This window comes from Choloepus didactylus, chromosome 8 (assembly GCF_015220235.1).
Source record: "Choloepus didactylus isolate mChoDid1 chromosome 8, mChoDid1.pri, whole genome shotgun sequence".
Taxonomy (NCBI): Eukaryota; Metazoa; Chordata; class Mammalia; order Pilosa; family Megalonychidae; genus Choloepus; species Choloepus didactylus.
Window position 1 is genome coordinate 35,396,476 of NC_051314.1, and position 17,484 is coordinate 35,413,959.

Below are 17,484 nucleotides of genomic sequence, written 5' to 3' on the forward strand. Positions count from 1 at the left end.
GGGTTCCTCTTTCTTTTGTACATTTTATCTTGTTTGCACTTCCCTTAGAAGTGGGAAGGAAGCGGATGTAACCCATTGCGTTTAAGAAATAAATGGGATATGGACTGGGTTTTAAATGATGTTAAGAAATTACTGTTAATTTTGTTAAGGATGATGATGGCCCTCTTGTTGTCTGTTAGAGATACATACTTAAGGATTTATGGGTTGAAAGAATATGACGTCTGGGATATGCTTTTAAAAAAACACCAGCCCCTACCCTACAAAACACACACACACACACACACACACACACACACACACACACACACGAGATAGATAAAACAAGATTGGCAAAATGTTGACATATTTCGAAGCTGGGTGATGGGTACAGAGAGGTTCACTACACTTTCTATTTTTCTGTGTGTTTGAAAAGTTCGATAATAAAAAGCTTAAAAAGGAGAAGTCCCAGATAGAACCCAGTACCAAGCAGAGATGAGAATTCTGCTGTGCAAAGAGAGGGGGATCCCTGCCAAGAGCCCAGGGGTCTCAGAATCAATCAATGGCAGAGCCCAGCACCTCCCAGGAAGCCTCCAGACTGGAAATTAGCTGGGGCTATCTTGGATGCAAAACAGCCTATACCAGTCTCTCTGTAACCTGCAGCTTCCTCTGTCAGTTATGTCTACAATGACCCTCTAAAGCACAAATAATTAAGACTGTGTTGTATCTGAATAATGCTTAGTCTAATTATGCTACACGAGAATCTATTATTATTAAAGGATATATGCATGAGTATCAACCTTAATACTAGGACTAAACCTAAAGCAAATTCCAAAAAACATTTGACTCAGTTTGTCCTTACACAACCACAGATTTATATTTTAAGGTTTTTATTAAAATTGAAGCCATAGAAAATTCTCTTCAAAATGGCTGGCCATTACAATTAAATTTTGTTTATAAATCTTGGAAGGAAAGAAGTTTCAGAAATGTGGGTCATTCCAACTACTAGTCTTATATTTGTCAATTCAGAATAATCAGACATATTAAAATAACTGTATTTAAAGAGCTGGGATTACAACACACACTCAGGTATAGGATTAACTATTATGTTAACTGCTAATGAACTTGGGTTCACTACAGATGTGGTTACTGAATGCTACATGCAAAGAGGTTGCTTAGTCATTTAATTTAATAACTGCAGTAACTCAAGACACATTCAGAATTGAAATGAGAGCATAAAGTGTCAGAAAGAGGGTAATGCTCTGAAAAACGACTTATTTTCCAGTGCAGTTGATTGCCTTTCAGCAAACACACAGGTGTCTAACTTCACAGGTTTTGCTACACAAAATGAAGGAATCTTTTCTATAAGGTATTTAGCCTGGATAAACAGCACAAAAATACTTATGTCACATAAATACAGCCACTAATGTGTGCTTGATAATTCTGGCAAATAGCTGAACAGAAGAAAGCCATGGATGAGCAGCTTTCATCATGAAAATCACAGATATCTCAAATTTACTGCTATAAGGGGTAGAGGATGGCAGTTACGTGCAGCAAATGAATTACAACAGAAAATTTGGTAAATAAGCATGGCAGATTAAAATGCTGTACAAACTGGGTTTAGTAGTTAAAAACCAAAATACTGCGCTTCAGCAGATTGTCTTAATGCACTTCCGTGATGAGAAAAGCTCAGTATTATACTTCATGTAGAATGCAGCATGTTTTACTACAAATTAGCCCAAACTAATAAAAGCTAACAAGCAGAAAACTCAAATTATCTGTTGTTTTATTACTATTACATCTCTTTTTTGGGGGAGGAGAGGTTGCATTTGCACAGAGATATCCGTAAGAAATTGACATTTTTTTCTCTCAAAAGTTTCATTGAAAGGATGAATTAAGGGAAAAGAAGTCATAGAAATAACCAGGTTCAAGTTTTACATTGGCCAGATATTTGTGTTGAGTGTTTTATTCTTTTCTACTCTTAACGTATGTTCCATTTAATTATTATTTGAGCCTGAGACCAAGCCAATAAAAAAGAAGACTACAAAGAAAAAAATTTCCACATAAAGCAGATCAGAAAGTTTATTTTTTCAACATCAGGTATTTTTTTCAACTTGTTGGAAGAGTTTCCAAGTTCTTCAATAAATTCAGAGGTACTCAAATATTTTTCTAAGTGGATCATCTTAAAAATGGTGTCTGCTATTCTACATCCTTGATTTTGTTAATGAAAATGAATCAAGACCCAAAACAGGCAACATCCTGAAATTACTGTGTGCTGAGATTTTTTTTGGGGTAATACACGACAGATTCTCTCACAATGAATTTCAGACGTGATGTTTAAATAGTTTACTCCTTGGAATTATATCAGCTAGTCAGTAATTGGCCCACTTGGGCACATGGACATAATTTGACTATACAAAGATTACAATAACAGTGAAATTCCTCTGGCATAGGTTTTAGCTTTTCACTATGTTACCAAGAATAAATTAGTAGTATTTCAACTCACACATCCTCATTACATGTACTGGTTCCTTTCAGGATCACTGTGATGTCAGATGCCTGGGAAAAGTTTGCTCCGGTAACTATCACGTTACTTTTCCCTAAGGTTGATATTTTCTGTGGCTCAATGGACTTAATGTAGAAACCCTATTGGAAATAAAAGATTAAAACACCAGATCAAAGCAAGGCAATGGCATCATTCCAAAAAAATCTGTTTATGCACTGCAGTTTGAAAAAAATCACTGGGAAATTACAACATTTTGCAAACACAAGCAGACAGTGTTTAATGAAATCAATGAATTCAAGGAAGAGTGCTGAAGATTCATGTCTCTCAACATGTGACAGCATGAGGTCAAACCAATTAGTCGTTGTCTCACAAGACAGTTGAAAACACAGTTGAAGAGTCTGACGTTCCATCTGAAGAGGGAGACATCACTCGAGTCTCAAAAGTGCTCGCTGTCTTATGGCCTCCGGGGGCTCACAAGATAAGCAAAATGAAGGGAAAGCAAAGGAGGCCATTGACTGTAGGACAACAACAAACTCATCATTAAGTTGAAACAAATGTCATTCCAGATTAATTCCCATGAAAGCAGTTTCTTTTTTTCTTTTTTTTTTTTTTTTTTTGGTTTATTTCAGTTAGACTATTTGAATTGAGGAGGGCACCGCAGAGAAGAAAACCTCGAGGAATCAACCCATTCAGTCAGCTAACATCGAGTAGTTGGGTGCTGAAATCATTGTGGCTAATGATTTCTTCTCCATGGCTTGCAGATACCATGATCTTCTCCTTGGTACCCATTATAGGACTTTATCATTTCTAAGGCCAAGAAAGTTCTCTTTGGAGTCACTTGATACCTGGCCCCATAGAATGGAAATGTAGGCCACCTTACTTCTTCATCTGCAATGTCTTATCAAATTTCCTTTTGAAAAAAGAGCCCTTTATTTCATGGCAAGAGTCACTTTCTCTTCTTAAGACAAAACAATCCTGATTTCTTTCAGTTTTCTCCTACAGATGTTACCTTCTATCTTTTTGATCATGTAGTTGTTCTACTGCAGACCATTTTCAGCAACTCTGTCTTCTGACAATAAGGTGAGCCAAACAGGACATGATATTCTATAATTCTGGCCAATATAAAGTATAGCAGAGCTTCAGCATGAGTCAGTTTCATACTCACACTCTTGATATTTGAAAACAACCCCAAGGTTCAGAGATGCATAATCATGTGAAATTTGGCTTAACCATCAATTCTGAGTGTACCTACTCGGAGACAGAGTCCAGGCAGAAGCCACTTGGCCACTGGGAGAACTGCAGTGATGTCCAACATCTGCCTGACATCTGCTTCTTGACGTGACTCCTTTGTGTGGGTAGTGCTCCTTGGGACAGTGCTATGGGTTTGCTGGGGCTGCCCTCCCCACTCCCCTCCCCCCACCCCCCACCCCCGTCAGAGACAGGTATTCTATCATTCCACTTCTCACCAAACACAGGAGCTATATGGTAGAACAGTCACCACCACTCATCATCACTATGGATTGGTTTTGCAGATCGAGGTAAATTCATCGTTACTGTCATCACAGCAATGATGTAACGCGACAGAGAATTGTTTTCAGTGACAGGATTTATTTTAAACACTTTGTAATGGACTTTAGCCCCATATTTATAGAATCACTAAGGGCCTGAAGGGGTTACTTCAATTATTCTGTTATACTTGACTGCATTTTATGGGGGGAATTATCTACTAGAGTGGTACTTAGAATGGAGAGATTAGCAAAAACTCAAGATAAATTCTTTGCAAATGTCAAGTGTGTGTTGTATGGCAAAAGGCTTACTCTGCTGGTGACGGCTAAGTGAACAAGTATTTATTAAGCATCTACAGGGTCCCTAGGACAATGCCAGGTTTTGTGGGGGACGTATGATCTGTGTGTGCTTGAGTTCAGGAGTCAGCAAACTACAGCCCCACAGGCCAAATCGACCCTGCTACCTGTTTTTGTGTAGCCTGTGAACAAAAAATGAATTAACATTTTTAAATAGCTGAAAAAATATCAGAAGAAGAATATTTCATGACATGAAAATACATGAACCTCAGATTTCTGCATTCATAAATAAAATTTTATTGAAACATCACCATGCTCATTTGTTTACATATTGTTTCTACTGCTTTCACACTGTCAACAGCAGAGTTGAGTGGTTGGAACTAAGACTGTATGGCCTAAAAACCTAAAATATCTACTGTCTGGCTCTTTGTAGAAAAAGTTTGCTGACCCTTGTGCTAGAGGAGTCCGCTGTATTCTCGGGGAAGCAAGGCTGACTTTTCTTTTTTCTGAGCAAACCACACTGTAGACTTAACGCACATCCATGTCAACTATGATTCCCAGTTTCCTTCTTTCTAGACAGTCCTTCCTGCTTCTTATATTTATACTGTTGATGTCTGCTCCAGCAAAATTTTCAAACATGCCAATTAAAAGCTACTTCTCTACTCTCAGTAGAGAATAAAGAGAGCCTTATAAGTAATATAAAAAAGATTTTGCTCCTTAAATAGCTCTACAAACACCATCAGAGGATCTGCCACGCTGTCTTATTAACTTATTTCCCCCTGAGTAGAGACAGCCTTGCCACTTCAAAAGGATTTCATTTTAAAACCTTTTTGTTTAGAGAAGTTTCCACTGGCTGTCCAGGATGGAATCCAGCTCTTGGCCTATCTCATCAAAGCAGATGCTTCTAGTCCCTTTCAAAGAGGGTCAGATTAGGGATCTTTTGTTTGCTCAGACTACTCCTAATCTTAATAAGTGGGTTAAAGAGCTACCAGGAGGAGCCCATCAAACAAACAGTGCAGATGTACAAGAAAATGTTAAAAAAGAAACGAAACAGAAAAGAGAAGAAAAGAGGAAAAGAAAAGATAGGGCAGTCCTATAGCTGCAACAATTCTTGAAATATAATGTATTCTACTTTTGCTGATAAGGATTTTAAAAAAATCCAGGCTGGACAAAAAAGCAAAGAATGACCTCCCTATAAATATTCCAAATGTTTACTTTTTTAGGTCTATTTTTGTATTTTAATCAAGGGTTCATTCATGACCTGACATGAAGCACTGGGGCCCATGCACTTACGCACAGAAGGGGTTCATTTAAAAGCATAATCTAGCCGGATGCAAAGAGTCTCTCCCGTCCTACAGGGATTCCCCCTTTATCCTATGCCCAAGGATTTCTAAGCATCAAGTCAAAATATCACTGAGAGCATCCATCAGAGCCCGTTGTTGTCCCGTAATTAACCAGGGAGCAAGCTTCTTTCTGTGAGCTATTTTTTAAGAATTAAGAGGGTTATTTTTAAATAGTTGCACAACTTTAAATTTATTTAATCGAATCCTTTGAGCTCTGGTCTCTCACAAACTTATATGACTCCCTGTTTTGTATAAGGAAGCGCATTAGACACTGGTTAATTAGGTGATTTACAGAACATCAGATTATTTTTATTTTTTAAAAAACTAAGTTATTGTAAGATCCTGGAAATGGGACAACCACTAAGAAATAGTTATCTTTGAAAAGGTTTAAGAGGATTACTCTTGACAGTAAGAGTTCCTTTTGTGAAGTCTGACATGAACACAATTCAAATTACATTAATGGAGAAAATACTGCTGTGATTGAAAAGAATATTGGAAAGAGGTGCATTAGGCAGACTCAGTTTATTAAGACCAAACTGTACTCTATTAATCTGTTTTAAAAAATCTGAATATAGCAAAGCTCTCTGTAAGTCAGAACCTGAATCAACACTGAGTAAAATGTCTCTTAGATTTTCACTTGTGAAATTAGTTCAAACAGAACTGGATAAAAAGTCACATGAATTCAAAATCAGCTGGAAATCTGAAACCAAAGGACATTAGAGAGATGAAAGGTAGCATGACTAATTAAAGGAAAATGTCCTGTAGGGCCCTACAGGGGTGAGTATTTGGTTCAGAATTATTTAACATCTTTATTAATGACTGAGAAGAGGATGAAAGTAATATATTAATGAAATGTATAAATTGACAAGAGTGGTAACCAGCAGTGGTGAGGGGAAAGTGTAAAAGGAAGTGAGATATGGTAAGAAAATAGCAAAATATGATCCCACCAAAGAAAAATTAGAGTTAAATGGAACAAAAGTTATCCATTGGATGCTCAGCCTCCAGGCAAATGCCTCTTCATGGTAGTCACTGGTACCAGTTGCAGGAAAATTGGATATGACCTCCAGTGGGTCCCAGGAACTGTCAACTGTTAATGCCTCCTGAGAAAACCTGGAGACTTCCTGGGAGAAGGTGACAGGTGAAGGCCTGTGCTAAGAGACCAAGGCTCATTACTTGCATTGGGGACTCCAAGGGCAGGCTGACATGGGCTGCCCCCTAATGGTGTTACCTTGGCCATTTAACCTTGTGAGCGTGGCTCCTCAGGGTTGGACTGGGTGACTTCCCTGGGCTCTTTTCCCTTCAATAGAGGCTCCTGCTTTCAACTTAAACCCAGCCACTCAAAATCCACTCCTTCTGCCAAGTTTCAACTTGGGCATGCGATTCTTACTGCTCCAATCTCAAATGGGCCTCCATTCCCCTCTTTCAGGGCTCCTCTGCTCTTTTGGTCTTAGAGAAGATGCTCAGCCTGTCCTAGGTCTCCCTACTTCACTATGACCAGACCTCAACCTTCACTGTCTCCTTCCCCTCACAGCCTAACCCAGCTGCAGAGCTTGGTCTCAACCCACATCCCTGGCACAAATGGGGCAGGCGCTGACAGCCTGAAGCCAAGAGAAGCCAGGTTTGGTCTCCTCCTAGCTAGACTGACTTATATCATCAATACTACATGGTTCATCTTATGCACAATATAGACCACCCTTTTTAGGTTGTAATGAATTGGGGTAGCTGGTGGTAGATACCTGAAACTATCAAACTACAACCCAGAACCTATGAATCTTGAAGACAATTGTATAAAAATGTAACTTATGAGGGGTGACAATGGGATTGGGAAAGCCATAAGGACCACACTCCCCTTTGTCTAGTTTATGGATGGATGAGTAGAAAAATGGGGGAAGGAAACAAACAAACAAACAAACAGACAAAGGCACCCAGTGTTCTTTTTTACTTTAATTGCTCTTTTTCACTTTAATTATTATTCTTGTTATTTTTGTGTGTGTGATAATGAAGGTGTCAGGGATTGATTTTGGTGATGAATGTACAACTATGTAATGGTACTGTGAACAATCGAATGTATGATTTGTTTTGTATGACTGCGTGGTATCTGAATATATCTCAATAAAATGAATATTAAGAAAAATACTACATGGTTTAACACTTGTTTATATCTAATTTAGGTCATTCAATGCAGAGTAGTGGTTAAGACTGCGGGCTCTGAAGTCAGACTGCCTGGGTTCAAATCTCTTATTGGCCATTTATTACCTACTTACCCTAGGTCGGAATTTCCTTGTCTAGAATGGGGAAAATAGGTCCATTGTGCTGCTTAAATATAGTGACACTCTGAGCTCAGGACATTTATGCTCAACAAATATCAGCTACCACTGTTCAATTTTGTACATTATGGTATTCTTGTATCTTTCTCTATTGTGTACACTCAGCTGCTTCATTAAAATGAATCTTGTGTCCTCCAAGATATTATAAATTCTACAATGCAAACTCAATGAAGGGACACATTCTGCCTACCTGCCTAGTACATAGCAGGTACACAATTAACACATTTTGAATAAATTGATAAACAAATGAATGCATTAACAATTGGAAGTGCTGGGCCTAAAGAAAGTACTCAAAGAGGTATTTGTTAAATTCAGTTTCACTATTGAAGGCAAGAGCCAATTTGGATTGCCTGTGAGAAATGAAGAGGCACATTCAAAAAGCAATAGAGAAAGAGCAAAGAAGGTGCAAGGAAGAGAAAGAAAGAAAGAATGATTTGAATGTAAATTCCTCAAAAGCAGGAGACATGTCCAAGCACATTTTATTTCTGCCTGGTAGTGATAAGCATATCTTGAAGAATAACAAATATTACAATGACATGATATCATAGATCTTTACAACCTTTCCTTGAGAACAGGAAAGAGAGGGCAGCCATTTCTGCTTTCAGCAGGTGAAGGCACCAGATATAAGACTGTTAGGAAAAGGAAGGGAAAGTGATTAGGGCAGGCTGACAGGGCCAACAGTCCCTGATATGGATTCGCCTTTTAAAAATGTGGATTTTCCAAGAGACAGAGAGACAGACACTGCACTTTACAGCAGAAAATACTTCTCATCCGAAGATCAAATACAGGTTTTTGAGTTAGTTTCCCTCTTTGCTGAAGCTTTTCCTTAATGCAGTCCCCAAGGTAAATGACAGCACACGTTTTGGGATCCAAGTGCAGGCATGTACCGTAAGGCCATGAAACAGCATGAGGGTAACTGGTCAAAACTCGGACTTGAACCATAAGCTCCATATTCTTGGATGAGCAAATTCAAACATTAAAAAACATAAAATGTCCTGAATAACATCCCATTGCCATTGAAGATTAAAGTCAAAACTCTGAAGGCTGGTGTGCAAGGCCTTATACATGTGAGCTTCAGGGTTGTTTCACCGTCATCTCCCTTCATTCCCTGCATCCTCTGCTCCAACAGAATTGAATTACTTGGGGTTTCCTGCACATTTGCCCTGGCAGCTCCTGCCCCACACTGCACCTTTGCTTATGCTTGTCTTCTGCTTTGACGACCCCCCTCCACTGTCTCCATGCTTCTGAATACTTCTCGTCCCTCTCCATCAGTCAACCCATCCATCCATCAAAGCCTTAGCCAACCACATAGATGGAGTGTTTTTATCTGCCAGGCACAAGGATATTTATTTATCCAGAAATAAAGGGATGACTAAGACATAGCCTGGGTTTTATAATTTCTGGTACCATTCCTATGCTAATATTGTCTATCTTGTATTGTTTTCTGTGTATGTGTATCTAAGATTCTTGAGACCGATGACAAGAGATGTGCCTGAGTCATTTGTGTCCTTCTCATGGTATCCAGCTCAGTAAAATGACACTTATACAGTGCTCAATAAATGTCTGTGGGAAGACTAAAGCCACGCTCAGGATCAGCTCTGACTCTGCCCGCACTGAAGAAGCACATAGTGATATGTGATGTGTGAGGGGCGTTAGACTAAAGCTCTCGATGGCTGCTGTGCTACTAAAAGAGTTGGAAAGAGGTTGGGTGCTTCATTCAAGGCCAACATGAGGACAAAAACTGGAAACAGGCATGTTACACATTCCACGTCATAATGAAAGACAGCAGTGTTTCATAGAGCACCAGAAATCTTGCCTGTGGCAAAGAAAGTTCCAATCCCTATCAAGCAAAATCACTATTTTGTTTGGGTGAGTCAGATAGTTAAAAAAAAAAAAAAAATTCAGTACCAACAAAATGTCTTTCTCCAGACCAAGAAGGGTAATCCATGGAGAAACACCAAAGACTTGGTTGGGCTTTAGTTTCCTTTTAGCCTCCTGCTCTCTGCCTGACCACAGTTCTGTTAACCCACAGAAGTGTCAGAGTTCAAAAGGTACAGGAAGACACAGAGAGGAAACCAAGGATACAGTGACTTGATAATTAATTTTTTTCTTTAAAATGAAAGCAGTTGAAAAAGCCACTGCCTGTAGGGGAATTCCAGGGAAGATGGCAGAGTAGGGAGCTCCAGGACTCAGTCTCCCCACTAAAACAACTATTAAACAGGCAGGAACTGTCTGAAACAACTATTTTGGAACTCCAAAGGCCAGAAGAACACTGTACAGCATCCAGGGAAGAGCTGGAGGAAGACTGATAAAATACAGTAAGGGACTGTAAATTGCTCTCTCCATGTGGCAGCTACCGACGCCCATCCCCCGAGCACTGATCATGGCTTCTGATTAGCAAATTTGGATCACTGGGTCCTGGCTCTGAGGGCAGCTACTGTTTCAACCTGCCCTAGACAAAGGCAGCGGTAGGCATTGTTTCAACCCTCCCTGGACAGCGGCAGAGGTGGTGGAGATTTAAAGACACAAGGCTTCCTCAAGACTGCAGTGGACAGTTAGCTGAAAGGCTGCACTTGCTTGATTTGCTGAATGGCTAGGAAAGCTCAACTTTGGGGCACCATAGAAGTCTTTGGCACCCTTCCTGATCCCCTCCTCAGGGCATTTTGGAGCCAGTCTGTACCCACTTCCTGGGTCTCTGACCCTGTTTTGGCTGGGAAAGGCTGACTTGGGGAAGTCCACCCCAGGGTGACCCTCCTTGCAGAAGCTGCCCTCCAAGCAAAAGCAGCTTGAGACAACAAAAGGACAGTCTGGAACCTGAAGACTTCTGATACCCAAGACAGGGAGGTTTGTCCCCTGGGAAGCTGAGGGGACAATCAAACTTATATAAACGGGAACTGTAAAACAACAGAAGCAAAATCCCAGGACAAGACAGAAGCCCAGTAAGACAGGGAAAACCCGCACAGTACACTCATATTGGGCAGAACTTCCTGATAGGACTGAAGATCAAGAAAAGCTCTGTCTTATCACCAGCTGATTACAAAACCAGGAAACAGACAGTTCAGGGAGTAAATCCCAGAGTTAATTTTTAAAAATATTAAACACACAGTATGCAAAAAAGAGTACAAGACAAAGAAACAGGAAATGATGGCCCATCCAAAGGAAAAGAATAAAAATATAGAAAACATCATCACAGAAGACAAAAGTGTGGACCTACTGAACAAAGATTTTAAAAAAATGATCTTAAAAATGCCTAAGTAGATGAAGGAAAGAACAGAAAAAAGAACTACAGGATATCAGGAAAATAATGAACAGTATGAGAGTCGAAGAGATAGGAATTTAAAAAAGGAACCAAACAGAACTACTGGAGTTGAAGATCACAATAATGAAAAATGCCCAGAAGGGTTTCAAGAACAGAATGGAGCTGGCAGAAGAAAGAATCAGTGAACTTGAAGACAACACACTTGAAATGAGTCAGGCTCTGGAACAGAAAGAAAAGAGAAATATTAAAAGTGAGAACAGCCTAAGTAAGCTATGGGACACCAAAGAGCACCAATATATGCATTATGAGAGTCCCAGAAGGAGAAAAAAGAGAGAAAGGGGCAGAAGGAATAATCAAAGAAATAATGATAGAGAACTTCCCAAACTTAGCAAAAGGCATGAATATGCACATCCAAGAAGCCCAGAAAACACCAAACAGGATAAATATGAAGAAAAACACACCCCATAATACACTGATTACACTGTCAAATGCAAAAGACAAGGAGAGAGTTCTGAAAGCTGCAAGAGAAAACCAATGCATGACATACAAGGGAATCCCAATGAGATTGAGCATTGATTTCTCATCAGAAACCATGATGACAAGAAGGCAATGGGTTGAAATTGTTAAAGTACTGAAGGAAAACAATTGCCAGCCAAGAATTTTATATCTGGCATGACTCTTTCAAAATGAGGGAGAGATTAAGACATTCTCATGTAAACAAAACCTGACAGAGTTTATCACCACTAGAACTGCCCTACAAGTAATGCTAAAAGAAGTTCTTCAGCCTGAAAGGAAAGGACACTAGACAGTGGTTCAAAGCAGCATAAAGAAATAAAGACCTGTAGTAAAGGTAACCATTTGGGTAATTATAAATGCCAGTATTATTGTATGGTATGGTATGGTATGGTATGTAAACTCCATTCCTTACTTCCTACATGGGCTAAAATGCAAATGCATAAAAATGACAAATCTATGTTTTTGGACATGCAATGTACAAATATTTAAGAGGTAATGAGTAAAAAAAAAATAGTTGGGGAGAGAAGGGCATAGGAAAAGTATATGTGCATATTACTTAAGCTAAGTTGCTATCAAACCAAATGTAACTATTACATATTTAGGAAGTTAAATTTTAACCCTATGGTAACCACAAGGAAAACAGATAAAAAATATATCCAGGTAGAAATGAGAAGGCACTCAATATGATACAGCACAAGAAAGCAAATAAATATTAAATAGACTTTGACAGAAGTGAGGGACAAAAAAGGTATACAAAGGCTAAATAGCAAAATGGCAGAAGACAGACATGTATAATCAGTAGTGATTTTAAATGTAAATGGATTAAATACTCCAGTCAAATGGCAGAGACTGTCAGAATGGATTAAAAAACATAACCCAACTAAAGGCTTGTGGGGAACCAAGCTTTTCATGTCACTTAGACCATGTCCGGGGTGGTGGCCTGGAACACTGGGCCACAAGCCTGCATGGAATGCAGTGTAGGCACGCCTTGTAAAGATGTGTGTCTTGTGACTATGACAGCAGCGTTAACCATTGACCCCAGATTGTTCCTTCTTATCTGCAGCAGGATGTAAAGATTAATATCTGAGAGACCCTGAATGCTTTTGATCACGTAGCATAGTCTAGCTTTGTGTAACAAACGAATAAATAACTGGAGCACAGGTGCATCAGCACCCACTTGGCACACGATGCTGTGGGTCCCCTGCTCCCTTAAATCTTAACTTTGTGTCTGTGTCTCATTTCAGCGTTGCCCTGTCAGCAACAAAGGCTGTCTGCAAGATATTCACCTTAAAGTCAAAGATACAAGTAGGTTGACAATGAAAGAATGGAGAAAATATGTCATGCAAGTAGTAACAAAAAAGAGCTGGGATGGCTATATTAATTTTGGATAAAATAGACTTTAAGCCAAAAACAGTTACAAGAGACAAAGATGGTTATAACATATTGATAAAAGGAACCATTCAACAGGAATATTCAACACTCATAAATATAAATGCACCTAACAGCAGGGCCCCAAAATATATGATGCAAATACTGACAGATTTGAAGGGAGAAATTGAAAGTTCTACATTAATAGTAAGAGACTTTAACACACTACTCTCAATAATAGATAGAGCATCTAGTCAGATGATCAATAAGGAAGTATAAGACCTGAATGATACACTAAACCAACTAGACCCAACAGACATATGCAGAACACTGCACCAAATGAAAACAGAACACACATTCTTCTTGAGGGCACATGGATCATTCTCCAGGATAGACCACATGTTGGGTCATAAAACAAATCTCAATAAATTCAAAAATACTGACATCATTCAGTGTATATTCTGTGACCACAAAAGAATGAAACTAGAAATCAACAACAGAGGGAGAAAGGGAAAATTCACAAACATGTGGAAATTAAACAGCACACTATTAAACAACATAGGTTTAATGAGGAAATCAGAAGGAAATTTAGGAAATATCTTGAGGCAAACGAAAATGAAAATACAACATACCAAAACCTATGGGATACAGCAAAGGCAGTGCTGAGAGGGAAATTTATAGCTCTAAATGCTTACATTAAAAATGAGGACAGATTCCAAATCAGAGACCTAAACTCAAAACTGCAAGAACTAGAAAAGAAGGGCAAACTAAACCCAAAGCAAGCAGAATGAAGGAAATAACACAGATTGGAATGGAGATAAATGCAATAAAAAAAAAAAAGAGAGAGAGAGAATGAACAAAACCAAAAGTTGGTTCGTTGAAAAGATCAACAAAATTGACAACTCTTTAGCTAGACTGACAAAGAAAAAAGAGAGGATACAAATAATGAAAATCAGAAATGAAAAGAGGGAAATTACTACCAATTATTGGGAGAAACTAGGTAAAAGGTACATGCATGGGCTCTTTCTCCATTATTTTTTACAACCGCATGCGAATCTACAATTATCTCAAAATAAAAACTTTAATTTTTATTTTTTTATAAAGCTGCTGGCTCTATGGCCAAGTTCCTGCCACTGTCTTAGTTTTATCAACAAATGGGAAAAGTAGCCCACCACTTCATAAAACCTCAAAGACTTTTAAAGTCTGGACACATTGGCACACCAAGCTTTTCCAATGTCTTTAATTAACGTCAGAACCATTTTGATTCACAGTCATTCCGCCTTTTACTTAATTCACTTAAAGTTACTATCAACTTTTCAGTAATGATAAAAACGTGTTACTTATTTATATTGGCACTTGACCTTTACATAGCAGCAAATGGAAAAATCAAGGCCACAAATGAGTAATGAAATAGAAAAGGGAGGCTAGTTAATAGGCTGTTGTTTTTAATTTGCCTTTTCATACTAGACCCCAAGGTTAATGAGAGCGGGAACTTGTCGTTTGTTTGTTTTTCATTCCATAGCAGAGGCTCAATGAACTTCTGCCACCTGAGTGAAGCCATCACTTCAAGGCTCAATAAAGCTGGAAAATTTACATGATTATGTCCCATCTTTTCAAACATGTCTGTTAGTTGAGCTTGGTGATTTACTATGAAGAAAAAAAGAGGAATTTCTATGGGAATCCTATTGAATTATAACCATTTTTGAGAAGGAGAGAGAAATATATATTCAATGGCAACTGTTTTAGCACTGTCAGATGGTTAGATCATTTCTGCAAAGCACAGAAGAGTGTCCTTATACAGACCCCACACGCTTACATAAACCCCAGAAATGCAATCAGTGCTGTTTGCTATACTTCCTTCTAGCTCCACGCATGAGCCACAAAGTCACCTTTAGAATTCTACTTCTACCAGTACAACATCATTTTTCATAATTACAGAGTTTTAATTTCTTTCATGTGAGTGTGCAGTCTTTGATGTATGGAGCCAATTAAGTGAAACTTGGTTAAAAACCAAATATAAGAAAGGGAATTTTGATAGAAAGTAAAACCAGGAATTTTCTTCAAGGAACCCAAAGTAGTAGGAGTTGCTGTTGTCATTGAAAAGGGGATTTTTCCAACATCGGTGCAAAAATAAAGTCTCACCCGTAAACCCTGCTTGGTGGTGTTGCTCTTGTTCTCCTTGACTCCTCCTCCTCCAGCTGTCTTAGATGGTGCCCATTTCTCAACAGCAACTTGACAGAATTCCTGAAATGAAAAGCATCTTTCAACATCAAAATGGGTGGGAGAATCAAAGTTTGAAATAAACACAAAAGGTGGGCTGGGGCCTGGCAGCAGGGAGGGGAGGTCACAAACATTTATTTTTGGTTAGACCTTGTAATACCAGAAATGTCACTTTACCTGGTTTCTCTTGTAATCAGGAGGGTCACAAGCTGTGAAGGGGTGGATACACTTTTTCTCACTTTTACACCAAGCACAGCCAGTTCCAATACATACTGGGCATCTGGCAACACGGAAAACCAACTTAGTTCCTACATTTTAAGGAAAAGGTTCACATCCTAAAATTTCCCATGTGTGACATGGCGTACAAGCATATAAAAAAAGAAAAATCCCTCGACAGACTGTGGTGAACCAAAGGGGAGAGAGGACAGGCCTTTGAGGCTGGGGACAGAGCAGTAGCCCTGTGCCCTGCTCTGAGCAGCCCTCAGGACTGAGGGACCCTAGGGAGTTGCCATGGAAACCTGAAGCTGGGTCACCTGCTGTAACAGTAGATAACAGAAGCCCATAGGACCTGTTTCTGAATCCAGTTCTGCTACTTGTCTACCCTCAGCTAAGTCTGCCACTGGATATCCCTCTCTCTCCCTTTCTCCTCCTTTCCCGATCAGCACACTTTCACTCGTCTGAGCAGAAACACTGCCAGCTGCCTGGAAGACGTGAGACAAAGAGTGTTACCTGGCAAGCAGAGGGAATGGGGTGCCAGTGTTTGCATTTTAATCAAATTAAGAACGAATTGTGTCTACTAATTAAATAACCGATCATGCATGGGTAACAGTGGAGGACATGAAAAGCACTCATTAGAATAATCATAGTTAAAACAGGAATGATAAAAATGGAAATCGAGGTTGGTTTAGAAACATAGCCAAGGGAGGCCAGGGGAGGCCTTGGGCCTGGGCCAGTGGAGAGGACCAGTGCAATTCATATTGTATATATTTTTCAAGAAATAATGAAGCTTTCTGAGATTCTGACCTATGGAAAGTGCAGAATACACAGATTTGCTTCTGTTTTTATCAAGCCACTTAAGTGGGCTTGAGACAAGTTTTGTGATTTGTGCTCTTATCGCTACCCAGGAGTGAGTACTGTACCAAGTGCTTTTTTAACAGGAAAGTTACTTGACAGAAAGGGCAATCATCTGCATCTAATTCTCATTCTTTACTATCTAGTTGTGGGACCAACCTAGAGCAAGTTACCTCCTTTTGTCTGGCTTCTAAAACTGGGGGTCAAGTGAAGTTGCTTCTCTTTAAATTTTCTTTGAGGTATACAAATCTATTTAAGTGACAGCTTTTCTTTCCTGTTTTCAGGGGCTTCTGAAGCTTTCTGTCGAGTTTTATATTTTTCCTCCTTAAATTCATTCCACGTACTAGAAATGACTGATCTCAACCTTGTATCATGCCTCTTTCAAAGCACCTCTGTGGTAAAAATGAGTTCCAGGGGCTCCTGTGTTACTAATTGTAGAGTCACTTCCCAATTCAGTTTAGAATTTGGATTCATTTTCTCCAGAGAAGCAACAGCTCCCAGGCCAAACCAAAACAAGCCCAATTTGGTACTCAAGACACTTGAATCAGAGTCGCTAATAAAACAGGCTGCCATTGTTTCTATGGAAACCTCCATCCCACTTCCAACTGGAAAACCAGGAATCTGAGAAACATATTTCCTCTGTCTTCTCTCTGCTTTTGAAGGCAAGTTGTGAGGTGAGGCTCTAACTCAGAGGGGTACGGTGGCCCAAAGAGGCCAATGATGGTAAAAAGCAGGGAGGATTAACATGTTCTTTTGGTGACAGGCACTTCAGCTTGTCCTTCTCCTTGAGTACACCTTCCCCCTAACCCCATGCTCACTGTCTCTCCCTCCACCCAAACTCCAGAAGCCACTCTGTTCCAAGCAGAACTTGTTCTGGGGAAAATATATTTCCCCATGAATACAAACATTTAAGCAGAGTCATTCAAACCTCAATTGTTAGGGCTTGAATGAACTAGCTGGGCTTATGAACTCAGGGGCTCTCCTATCCCTCATTAGGCCAGGCTCCAAACAGCACTTTGGAAAGTTCTACTCCACAAAAGAGTTCTTTAGGAAATTGAAGAGCAAAACAAATAAATAAATTAAAGCCAACGATAGA

General features: G+C 39.4%; 1 protein-coding gene across 3 annotated transcripts in view; it reads right to left on the minus strand.

The window, feature by feature from the left end:
* Positions 1–17,484, minus strand: part of PLXNC1 (plexin C1) — a 173,040-nt gene that overhangs the window by 85,298 nt on the left and 70,258 nt on the right. For all 3 annotated transcript variants that reach the window (XM_037846051.1, XM_037846052.1, XM_037846050.1), the window contains exons 8-10: positions 15,495–15,597; positions 15,240–15,341; positions 2,483–2,622 (exon numbers count right to left, since the gene is read on the minus strand). In XM_037846051.1, coding sequence (XP_037701979.1) covers positions 2,483–2,622; positions 15,240–15,341; positions 15,495–15,597 — 345 coding nt within the window. The remainder of the gene's footprint in view (positions 1–2,482; positions 2,623–15,239; positions 15,342–15,494; positions 15,598–17,484) is intronic.